Source organism: Gastrolobium bilobum, unplaced genomic scaffold (genome assembly GCF_033153095.1).
Source record: "Gastrolobium bilobum isolate Gb01-03AN ecotype WA unplaced genomic scaffold, APGP_CSIRO_Gbil_v1 utg710064, whole genome shotgun sequence".
In the NCBI taxonomy this organism is placed as follows: Eukaryota; Viridiplantae; Streptophyta; class Magnoliopsida; order Fabales; family Fabaceae; genus Gastrolobium; species Gastrolobium bilobum.
The window spans coordinates 8,069-20,016 of record NW_026896083.1 but is presented as its reverse complement, the minus strand read 5'-3'; the positions used below and the strand labels follow the sequence as shown (position 1 = coordinate 20,016).

The 11,948-nt window shown below is 34.8% G+C and overlaps 1 protein-coding gene across 1 annotated transcript; it reads right to left on the bottom strand.

Moving 5' to 3' along the window:
* Positions 1-69: 69 nt before the first annotated feature.
* On the bottom strand, positions 70-1,992 carry LOC133297710 (uncharacterized mitochondrial protein AtMg00860-like; the record flags this gene model as incomplete). The annotated part of the gene is made up of 2 exons (XM_061496895.1): positions 1,885-1,992; positions 70-699 (listed from the first exon to the last, which is right to left on the bottom strand). Coding segments are annotated over exons 1-2 (738 nt in total), but the record flags the coding sequence as incomplete, so codon positions are not given.
* Between the last annotated feature and the right edge of the window lie 9,956 nt (positions 1,993-11,948).

The window sequence follows — 11,948 nt, the reverse complement described above, 5'->3', positions numbered from 1 at the left end:
TGCTCTTGAGTCATGGTCCGTTCGTATGACGAAGCTGGATCCTAAGAGGTATTGACGCCATTTGCCTACTGCCGACGTAATAGCATACATCTCCCTGATATAAGTTGATTGAGTTTGCATGTGTGGGAAGAGTTTCTTACTGAAATACGCTATTTCTTTTCTATCTTGTAGCAACACAGCTCCTATACCCGTACCTGATGAATCTGTCTCAATTATAAATTGTTTTTGAAAGTCAGGAAGAGTGAGAATCGGTGCTTCAGTAAGGCACGTCTTTAATTCCATAAATGTCGTGTTAGCTTCTTCTGTCCAATGGAATTTTCCTTTTGTCAGGAGATCAGTGATTGGAGAAGCTGTTTGTGCATACCCTTTAATAAATTTCTGATAGTATCCTGAAAGCCCTAGGAATGCTCGAACTTGAGTGACCGTAGTTGGAGTAGGCCATTCTGAAACTGCTATGACTTTATCCGGGTCAGGTGCGACACCATCACTAGACACAATGTGTCCTAAGAATTGAATAGATGATGTAGCAAATGAGCACTTTGAAAGTTTCGCATACAATTGTTGTTTCCTCAATATGTCCAAGACTTGAGATAAATGTGTGACGTGTGTTTGTAATGTTGGGCTGAAAACTAAGATGTCATCAAAGAATATGACTACAAAACGTCGGAGGAGTGGTGCGAAAACATCATTTATTGTTTCCTGAAAAGTAGAGGGAGCATTTGACAACCCAAATGGTAGAACCATAAATTCAAAGTGGTCGTGGTGTGTTATGAATGCTGTTGTAACATCCCGCAAAATTAGAAATTACATAACTTGCAACTAGGGTGCGAAACATGATTTAAATTTCGAATTTAAATTGTGTTGAGTGGGATTAATTTAGGTAGGAAAAATTATTTGGTGTTTATCATAAGCGAGCATATATGAATATTTTAAAAGATTCATGGCACTAGTAAAGAGGGGTAGAATTACAATTAATTATAATGTAAGTAGGAATTTTAATTACTGCCTAGTGGGATCATAAATTAATAATTAATATATATATATATATATATATATATATATATATATATATTTTTATGGGATAAGTGAACCTTACATGAAATAATAATTATTAGGAAAATATTTAAAGTGCAACATAAAATGAAATTAGACAATAATTTAGTGGACTAGTGTGTAAGCTAGGAAAATCATTGGAATTAGATTTTGGACCCCTTTCCATATGTGGACCGTCGGCCCATAGGTCTTATGAAGGGTTTAAGTTCAATCAGAATTTATAATTTATCCTCACAACTTATCTTAAGAAAATCTACAAGGTAGCCATGCATTGGTAGATTAATTACACATGGCAAAACCCCATGCAGCCTATTAGGTGAAAGTAATCCTCTTGCATGTATTCTTATTGGTCAAAGGCAAACTCCCTTTATCCCATCTTTTCCTTGTGCGCCTAGTGTAAGTGAATAAAATCTGAATCCTTCTCTAATTCCTTTGGTCCAGAATTTTAGTACAGCATTATCTCCTCTCTTTTCCCTCCTATTCGTTGAGCTATGCAATCCAAGATTGAATGATTATCACTAGTAGAGTTGGACCGGAATTAAAAGACACACTCATCCATCCTTATTGCCCCACATTAGTGCGCACAAGAGAGCAAAAGGAGCTGATGTTGGTCTTTTGGTTCAGCTCACAAGCTAGCATAACAATCTGTCCTCTCTCAACCCATGCGCAAGAACCATCATAAACTAAAGACATAATACTTTCTTTTATTCAGAATCAACCTTAACCAGCCCCTCCTCAAGTCGTGAACCATCTTGTGGAAGAACCACATAATGCATGTTAATTTTCTTCCCATATTCTCTTCTAAAATCGTGAGCTAATGGGTAAGAAAACCTCCATCCAAGTTCCTCCCTTCTCTTCCTCAACGATTCTTCCTATAGCAGAAAACAAAAAGCCTAAGACTCCTTCATCCATCCGATTTGTTGAAGAGTTTCCCTGCATGTTCACGTTTTGGTTCTGGTCTAGGACTGCCATCCATTGCATGTGGATTCTGATTTGAACTCAATCCTCATTCTTCCTATTAATACTAATATGCACCATCAACCAAGTAAGAGAAGGTAAGGTAATTTTCGTTGTCTTCTTGTCATTCCTACCTGAACCAATTCTGAATGAGTTTTCCTTTTGTTGGAATATGATTCTGTTTTAATTGAGTCACTATCTCCCTTGCATACAACTAGTTTCGATTCTTGGAGCAAAGTAAGGGGTGAAGGATGTTTCCCTTGTTTGGTTGGAGAGCATTGGTGTGTGGACAAGAAGGTAACCATGAAATAATCAGTTCCCTTTCTCTTATTTTTCTGTTTCGGCAGTAAGCATGTGTAGGAAGCTAGTTTTGGGTCATCTCCCCACTCTCCTTGTTGTTCAGTTGTATATTAGTTAGTACCCTAGTACATGCAAGCTGTAATAATTAATTGTGGTAAATTAGAAATCAGTGTTCCTAATGCTAAATTGTGCGCTGAATTGGGAAGGGAATTAGTAGCTTTACAAGGGCTGAATTTTAGAGTGCAACCTGCTTACAAATTTCCCTTAGCTCAACCATAAATTTAGTAGAGTTGTGAAGGTATATTAAAATAATGAACAGCCTTGTAATGCTTACAGAACCCGATTTATAAGCTTAGAAATTGCTCTCTTGATTTTAGTTGGACTGCCCCTCAAATTAGAAAAAGATAATAGGCCTTTTATGTGACTGAATGCTCAAAACGAAATGTTGGTAATCTATTAGTCCAGGCTTTAGGGGCGTGAGTAGATAAAATTATAAAACAGAACCGGTTTGTACTTGGAACCTTTTGGTGTTGATAAATGTTATTCTAAGGCTGAACTTGTGAGCATGGTTATAGCTCCCTTGAAATTGTTGGACGGTTTCTTGGGTTAGGAAAAAGAATGGAGTTCTATATGTGTTAAAATTGAGAAGGCAGTTTACTAAAATGTGTTACTTATGCCTAGGACCGACCTTAGGAGTTTGGGAAATAGTTTCTCTTTATTTTGTTGAGCTGCACCTTGGAATAGAAAGAATTGTTAAGGGTTACATGTGTTAATTGTTGAAAACAACATGCTCTTAGCTTTTATGGCACACCTTAAATCTTGTAAACAAGGTCATTTAAATAATAAATGAGTGGCACCTAATTATTGGACAAGAAACCGAACCTATTTGCATGGAAGAGCATGATTATGTCACTTATTATCTATTGATGAAACAAACTCTAAGCCAAATGATTAGATTAGTGCAAGAACCTTGAAACCAGATTTGATTCAAGCCTTGTAGGTGTTAGAACTCTTAAAGACAGCATGTAAATAATTTATTAGCTCTTGTGTTAGTGATGAAGTTAATGCTTTGCTAAAGAGAAATCATAAGTGCCTAATGAGGATGGAAAACCGAGCATGCATGTGGGGAATATATTGGAATTTTCCAACTAAGAACAATTGGTAAATTAATATGATGGCAGAAAATTCGCTTAGTATATGTACAAGGAAACCGATTATAAACCAAGAATCTAGGAGAAGGGAAAAGCTATGTAAGGCATAGGAAATATATGTAATGAATTCTGATTTGGTGCATATGTTTGTTTAGGTGCACAAGGTCCTATATAATTGGACTGTTTGATGATATTTGGAGTGCTTGGTTAAAAAGGTTAAAGACTCGAGGTATGTGTAGGCGGTATTACCTAATGTGACTATTGGCTAGTGTATGGAATTGTGATGTGTTGCTCACATTTGTTCTATGTATGTTATGATGATGATGAGCCAATGGTAAGAATATGAAAGAATGATATGATATATGCATGCATTTTACATCATAATACATTTTTCTGTTGGGTGCGATTGCATAACATGGCATGTGTACTTGATTCATGACATCTTGAATATATATATTTGTATTGAGGACATGTGACTGAGCATGCATCATATAGGCATGCCTGGTACCAGGAGAGGGGACACTTGGCTTCAGTCCGCATAGGTTCCACAGTGGGATTCACCTTCATGGGAGCCATTAGGAATACCCACTGTGATGCTACGCGCACGACGGTGCTATGAGCGTAAAGGAAAAAGGGCGTTATATACGCGTTATGATATATGATGAAAAGGATTAAATGTTTGAAGTGACTATTTATGATTTTGTGCCTAGTTAAGATTGTTGCATTATGGTTTTGTTGCCACACTACTGGGATTTTCTCTCACCCCTTTGGGGCTGCTATTTTTACAAAATGGCAGGAGGACGTAAAAGCTTTTGAGGACTTGGGTATTTGCTGTTGGCTTCTACTGTTTGGGCATGCTGCTATTGATGTGATATTTTATGGATGACTGTATGAAATTGAGAAGCTTTTATTACTGTGAACTATGATTTTATTATTGCATTACGATTTTATGACCAACAAGTATTTTGGAAACAGATGTTGAAACGTTTGCGAAAAGGATTTTGACATGTTATCTAAATGCTGAGTTTTGAAAGGTCTTTGCGAGCACTTTGTAAGTTGTCGTACTGGGGATACGGACCTCCGATTTTCTTATAATTTATATGCACGCGTAGCCCCAGGTGTCTAGTTTCATTATATATAAACCTTGCAAAGAAATTCTAAAAGATCGATTTATTATGAATTTTACCAGCCAGGACATTTGTGATATTTCCACTATTTTCTCTCTTATTTTGCGAGTTATGTTTTGAGGGGAAAACGAACTTCAAATTACTATTATTTTATATGAACGCGAAGCCCCGGATGTCTAGTTTCTAGATTACAAAGAATATTTATTTGAATCGTTGAAGTGAATTTTATACGAATTTTTAAATCAGCAAGGTCTGCCAGGAAAGTTATATTTTCAGTAGTTGAGAAATTTGAAAGTATACTCTGATTTTTGTAAGTAAACCGATTTCAACTATGTGTTTTAATTAGGAACGTCAAAGTGATTTTTCAGTACATAAAATTGTGACGAACGAACTCTAATTCCGCTTAGCAAACAACTCTCTTGGATGCATACAAGGGAGGGTGTTACACTAATTGGTATCAGAGCAGTTTTGATTCAAGGTGTTTGTGTATTGCTTGCTGCATTGGTTGTTAATTGTATAAGCATGTTTGATCGTTGTTGTTTGAATTTAGTTGTTGAAATGTTCATTGGTTGCTAATTGTTAGAATTAAATTACTGGACTATCTGAATCATGATTGGCACGTGCTGAATTATTCTTTTAAATTATGAAAGTTAGTATGACTAAAATATTAGAGTTATTATGAGTTATATTGGAATCACCCTATGAAAGTACTATTTACAATAGCTTGAAATCTTATTACTTGGAGCAGTTTTGAGTCCTGAAAATTGTGTAAAGTACTGCTTGAATTTCTGAAGTGTAGGCTGTACTGTGTGGATTTATCTTGCTTTTGACTTGATATGTAGAGGTCAGTTTATGCAGTGATAAGTGTAACCTGGCTAAATAATTGAAATTGATCTGTTAAATTGGATTGATCTGTCTTGCAGTTGATTTTGTAGATGTTGTTCGAGTAGTTGAATAATATGTACTGTTTTATTTTATGCTCTAGTTGGTTGTGCTGTTCATATTATGTATTGAAATATTTGACTTGAATAGTTACTGTTACTCAAGTGCGCGTGAATTGTTTGGTTGTGTTATGTTGCAGTTGAATTAAGTTGTTTGAATTGTATAATGTTGTAAGTGATTGTTTGAGATTCTGTCCTGAAGTGGGAACCATGCCTCAATCTTGAGACTACTGTCGTTAATGTCATGTAGTGAGTAGGATCCACTTGCTGCTTGACATTACGAAAGTAGAATTAGCATTTATGAGACACGTAAACCTCTTCAAGAGAGAAGTCTGAGGTGTAATAGGGTGTAGTTGAATAATGCCTAAAGGAAGAATAAATAACGAAGTATGGAATTTGATGATTCCTAGTGTGTGATGATATGATACTCCAGTTGTGACTGGGAATGGGTCTGGCCAACACATTCTCCGGTAACACGGTAGCATCAAACTGTCAAACACTGAGAATCAATTAATGAAAAAGTCTTGTTTAGTGGTTTTGGTACTTATGCTTGAAATTGTGTAGGAACATAATCTAGGGAATGACTTGAATAATTAGAACAAGCAAACTAAAATTATAGAGCCATATAAGTGGACGTAGTAATGAATTGATGTTTAAGTTATATTAAAAGTGAGTGATCTCTGTTTGATAAATTAAATGCATGAAAACTTATTTTGGTATTGGCTTGTCAGGATAAAAAGTTAATGAGGAGTCTTCGGTTTGATAACTTGAAATTATGAAAATATATCATGCGCATTGAGTATCAGTTGTTGGGTATAACAATTAAAAAGAAGTAAATGAGATTGAATTTTTGGTAGTATATCAGAACTTGGGTTTATGAATTGCTTAAATTGTTTTAACATGTTGGAATGTGAACTATATAGTAGTGATGCTTAGTTAAATTCAGGATGAATGTTGTGCTCAAGAAATTATCTGTGTTTTGTGATCTGAATGCGTATGTTCTGTTATAATTTAATTACTACAAGAGACTCTTTTATTCTTGTGAATCTGGTTGGGTTAACTTTTCTGTTTGAGCATTTGATTTTTGTGAACTTTATGTTATGTTTAAATCTGGAATTGAAGTGTGGTTTTGTGCATGTGAACTGTGAAAACCTGGTCTATTTGATGGATTACGATTGGTAACTGTTTCAAATTGTAATGTATATCATGATTAGAAAGTTCATATCATATTACTGGATCCTCTGATCAGTGGAGTCAATTACATCCGAGGTACCTAGGACAACGGAAAGCTCGAGGAAGTTTCCTCATATGGATGTTTTGGCGAGCTGTATGAGAGGTACCACCTTATGTGATATGTACAAAGAACATACTAGAATTAATTAGCTGCATACATGACTACTTGGTATCTTGGATTTATTGAGTACGTCGAAAAAGGGTAGACTTGGTTACATTGGATTTTAGAAAAATCTTAGATAGTAGCTACAGAATAAATGAACAAGCTTAACACCTCTTGTAATCATGGCAACCAGAAGTTATAACTTTGGAAGATTGGTATCATTACTCGTGTCCCTAATTCAGCTTCATAGTTAGAATTTAATTAGAAGTGTCTCCTTAACCATAATCCTTAGACAAAGGCACTAATTCTCAATGTAATTCCTTTTTCCGCAGGATAGTAGCAAGTAATATATTGTTAAATTAATTAATGCTGTTAAATATTTTCATATACCCCAATAGTAATGGACTTAGATTGTTAGAAAATGAGAACTGTTAATGGAATTCTGTCCGTGATGAAACTTCGTAATTTATGAAGACTCTCCTACAGTATAAATTGGAATATGATACATTCTGTTTACTTGCTAGTTCTGTAGACTACTAAATTGTGAAAGTTATGCCCGTAATGTTGTCCAGTCAGGTAATTAGTTGTGAATTATGCATTGAATTGAATTTTAGCATATGTAAGGAATAAGTAGGAAGTGGATGAAATTATAATCTGTAACCTGTAAACTGCATAGATCAAATGAGTATTAGTGAAGGTCACAGTTAATTAGTTTTCTGTCTGTACAGGTAATAGGCAGGTATATCTGGTTATTTTAAAATTTGTCTAATTCAGTATTGTAAAATTTTGGCTGTGTGGTCAATTGTGAAGTAACCTGGTGAACTAAATTGTTGACCCTCAACCTATCAAGCATGAAAATTTTTAGGAGCACTTGGTAGGTAAGTACATACACTTTCAGTAGAGTAAGTATAGCAGGTGGATTAGTAAGAGTATGGCACGTTAGTGATATTGACCCACATAAATAAACGAAGAACATAAGTAACAAAGTAATGAATAATTAGGAATTCTTGCTAGTAAAATTATATGTGGTTTCACCTAATCTTTGTTCCAGTGTGGTTGTTGGGTTCTGTCAATCATCAAGTATAAAATTATATAGTGAAGAAATATTGTACAAATGGATTTGTTAGTTGTTAATTAATTCTGTAATAAAACCCAAAAGCCTCATTATGATTTAGGGATGACTAGAGTCTGCATTGATTAAGATTATGTATTGCATTGATTAAGATTATGTATTGGAGTTCTTGGTCGGTTTTAATTCTCCTTTGTTGCCGTATAGTCCCTAACGTTGCTTGAATAGAAAACAGAAATTTTTGATACGATAAAGCCTAGGAAAGTTCTATTCCCTTCCGTACGAGTAAGATTTTGTTATGTATTATCTGATGAACGTGTGAAGTACGATTTAATTGTAACATTCTGAATTAATGGATGATTTTTATAGATGTCCAGCGGAATGTGATATAATGTCTTGCATGAATGCATGTGTGTTTGGCATTCGACTGGAATAGTATTGGAATGGTAGGACGAAGCTTGGGGACAAACTTCAAATTTGGTGGGGAAAGTGTAACATCCCGCAAAATTAGAAATTACATAACTTGCAACTAGGGTGCGAAACATGATTTAAATTTCGAATTTAAATTGTGTTGAGTGGGATTAATTTAGGTAGGAAAAATTATTTGGTGTTTATCATAAGCGAGCATATATGAATATTTTAAAAGATTCATGGCACTAGTAAAGAGGGGTAGAAGTACAATTAATTATAATGTAAGTAGGAATTTTAATTACTGCCTAGTGGGAACATAAATTAATAATTAATATATATATATATATATATATATATATATATATATATATATATATATATATATATATATATATATGGGATAAGTGAACCTTACATGAAATAATAATTATTAGGAAAATATTTAAAGTGCAACATACAATGAAATTAGACAATAATTTAGTGGACTAGTGTGTAAGCTAGGAAAATCATTGGAATTAGATTTTGGACCCCTTTCCATATGTGGACCGTCGGCCCATAGGTCTTATGAAGGGTTTAAGTTCAATCAGAATTTATAATTTATCCTCACAACTTATCTTAAGAAAATCTACAAGGTAGCCATGCATTGGTAGATTAATTACACATGGCAAAACCCCATGCAGCCTATTAGGTGAAAGTAATCCTCTTGCATGTATTCTTATTGGTCAAAGGCAAACTCCCTTTATCCCATCCTTTCCTTGTGCGCTTAGTGTAAGTGAATAAAATCTGAATCCTTCTCTAATTCCTTTGGTCCAGAATTTTAGTACAGCATTATCTCCTCTCTTTTCCCTCCTAGGCGTTGAGCTATGCAATCCAAGATTGAATGATTATCACTAGTAGAGTTGGACCGGAATTAAAAGACACACTCATCCATCCTTATTGCCCCACATTAGTGCGCACAAGAGAGCAAAAGGAGCTGATGTTGGTCTTTTGGTTCAGCTCACAAGCTAGCATAACAATCTGTCCTCTCTCAACCCATGCGCAAGAACCATCATCAACTAAAGACATAATACTTTCTTTTATTCAGAATCAACCTTAACCAGCCCCTCCTCAAGCCGTGAACCATCTTGTGGAAGAACCACATAATGCATGTTAATTTTCTTCCCATATTCTCTTCTAAAACCGTGAGCTAATGGGTAAGAAAACCTCCATCCAAGTTCCTCCCTTCTCTTCCTCAACGATTCTGCCTATAGCAGAAAACAAAAAGCCTAAGACTCCTTCATCCATCCGATTTGTTGAAGAGTTTCCCTGCATGTTCACGTTTTGGTTCTGGTCTAGGACTACCATCCATTGCATGTGGATTCTGATTTGAACTCAATCCTCATTCTTCCTTCCCTTGTATGCACCATCAACCAAGTAAGAGAAGGTAAGGTAATTTTCGTTGACTTCTTGTCATTCCTACCTGAACCGATTCTGAATGAGTTTTCCTTTTGTTGGAATATGATTCTGTTTTAATTGAGTCACTCTCTCCCTTGCATACAACTAGTTTCGATTCTTGGAGCAAAGTAAGGGGTGAAGGATGTTTCCCTTGTTTGGTTGGAGAGCATTGGTGTGTGGACAAGAAGGTAACCATGAAATAATCAGTTCCCTTTCTCTTATTTTTCTGTTTCGGCAGTAAGCATGTGTAGGAAGCTAGTTTTGGGTCATCTCCCCACTCTCCTTGTTGTTCAGCTGTATATTAGTTAGTACCCTAGTACATGCAAGCTGTAATAATTAATTGTGGTAAATTAGAAATCAGTGTTCCTAATGCTAAATTGTGCGCTGAATTGGGAAGGGAATTAGTAGCTTTACAAGGGCTGAATTTTAGAGTGCAACCTGCTTACAAGTTTCCCTTAGCTCAACCATAAATTTAGTAGAGTTGTGAAGGTATATTAAAATAATGAACAGACTTGTAATGCTTACAGAACCCGATTTATAAGCTTGGAAATTGCTCTCTTGATTTTAGTTGGACTGCCCCTCAAATTAGAAAAAGATAATAGGCCTTTTATGTGACTGAATGCTCAAAACGAAATGTTGATAATCTATTAGTCCAGGCTTTAGGGGCGTGAGTAGATAACAATTATAAAACAGAACCGGTTTGTACTTGGAACCTTTTGGTGTTGATAAATGTTATTCTAAGGCTGAACTTGTGAGCATGGTTATAGCTCCCTTGAAATTGTTGGACGGTTTCTTGGGTTAGGAAAAAGAATGGAGTTCTATATGTGTTAAAATTAAGAAGGCAGTTTACTAAAATGTGTTACTTATGCCTAGGATCGACCTTAGGAGTTTGGGAAATAGTTTCTCTTTATTTTGTTGAGCTGCACCTTGGAATAGAAAGAATTGTTAAGGATTACATGTGTTAATTGTTGAAAACAACATGCTCTTAGCTTTTATGGCACACCCTAAATCTTGTAAACAAGGTCATTTAAATAATAATTTAGGTAATTTTAGTTTTGAAAAACATTCATAACCCATCATTAATTTCAGACCACGAATAATAACCCAGAAGCTTATAGCATTAATCGTTAATTTCAAAAATAATATCCTTCTTTCTTAGAGATTTAGAATATTTATTTAATTATTTTCTTTATTTCTACTGAGTTTTCAAATTGATTTTTTAGTTTAAATCACAAAACAAATATTTAATTTCTTTTCCTATTAATACTAATTTTTATTTTTATTTTTAAATTAAATCACAAACCAAATTTTTGTTATAATAAAAAAAAATATTATAAAAAAAATTTAAATCACAAATCAAAATTTTATTTTTTTATATTAAATCACAAACCCAGAACTCAAAGGCTTCTGGGTTTAACCGCTCTTATAATACTATTCTTGCAAATTTAAATTGTGTTTGTGAGAAATAAAATATGTCAAATGAGATGTCATTGCGTAGATCTCAAAAGTTATGCGGAATCAAAAGAAGAATTACCTGATTTGGATACCCGAGTCAAAATTTATGGCCTTCAGAAGTTTTATGATTAAATTAATTTTTTTTTGGAAAAAAAATATGACACGTGTCAACACCTGATGAGTGACGCCCAAATTTAGGCGTGATTGCCTCTTGAGTGACGTACAATTTAGGCGTCATTGGTGACACCCAAAATGGGCGTCTTATTGTGCCATAATGTGTAATTATTTTCAAAATTATAATAAATGCGCAATTAATTTATTAAAAAACATTAAATAAATTTTTTTGCCTCCATTCACTACAAGCATCCTGAAACTTCTCTTTTTATTCCTTGTTTCCATTTGATACAGAAGTCTACGTGTTTCGCAAGCTTAATGGTAATTTAAATTTATTTTTGTAGTCACTCGTATTTGTTAACGATTGAATTGAAACACACCGCTTAAACCCAGTCTCTGAATTCTCAAATGGAGAGGTGAATTTGAGGGATAACAAATTGGAAACAGAAAAATGGGGTGGGTGTGGAGCGACGACGACAATAGCGACGATAACCAACTCAATTCCTCTTCATGTGACGGCGAACGCGAACGATGCTCCACGTGAAATCGCAGTGCAGAACGGAGGAGGTGGAATCTGGAAAGTTCATCCGGAGATGCGAA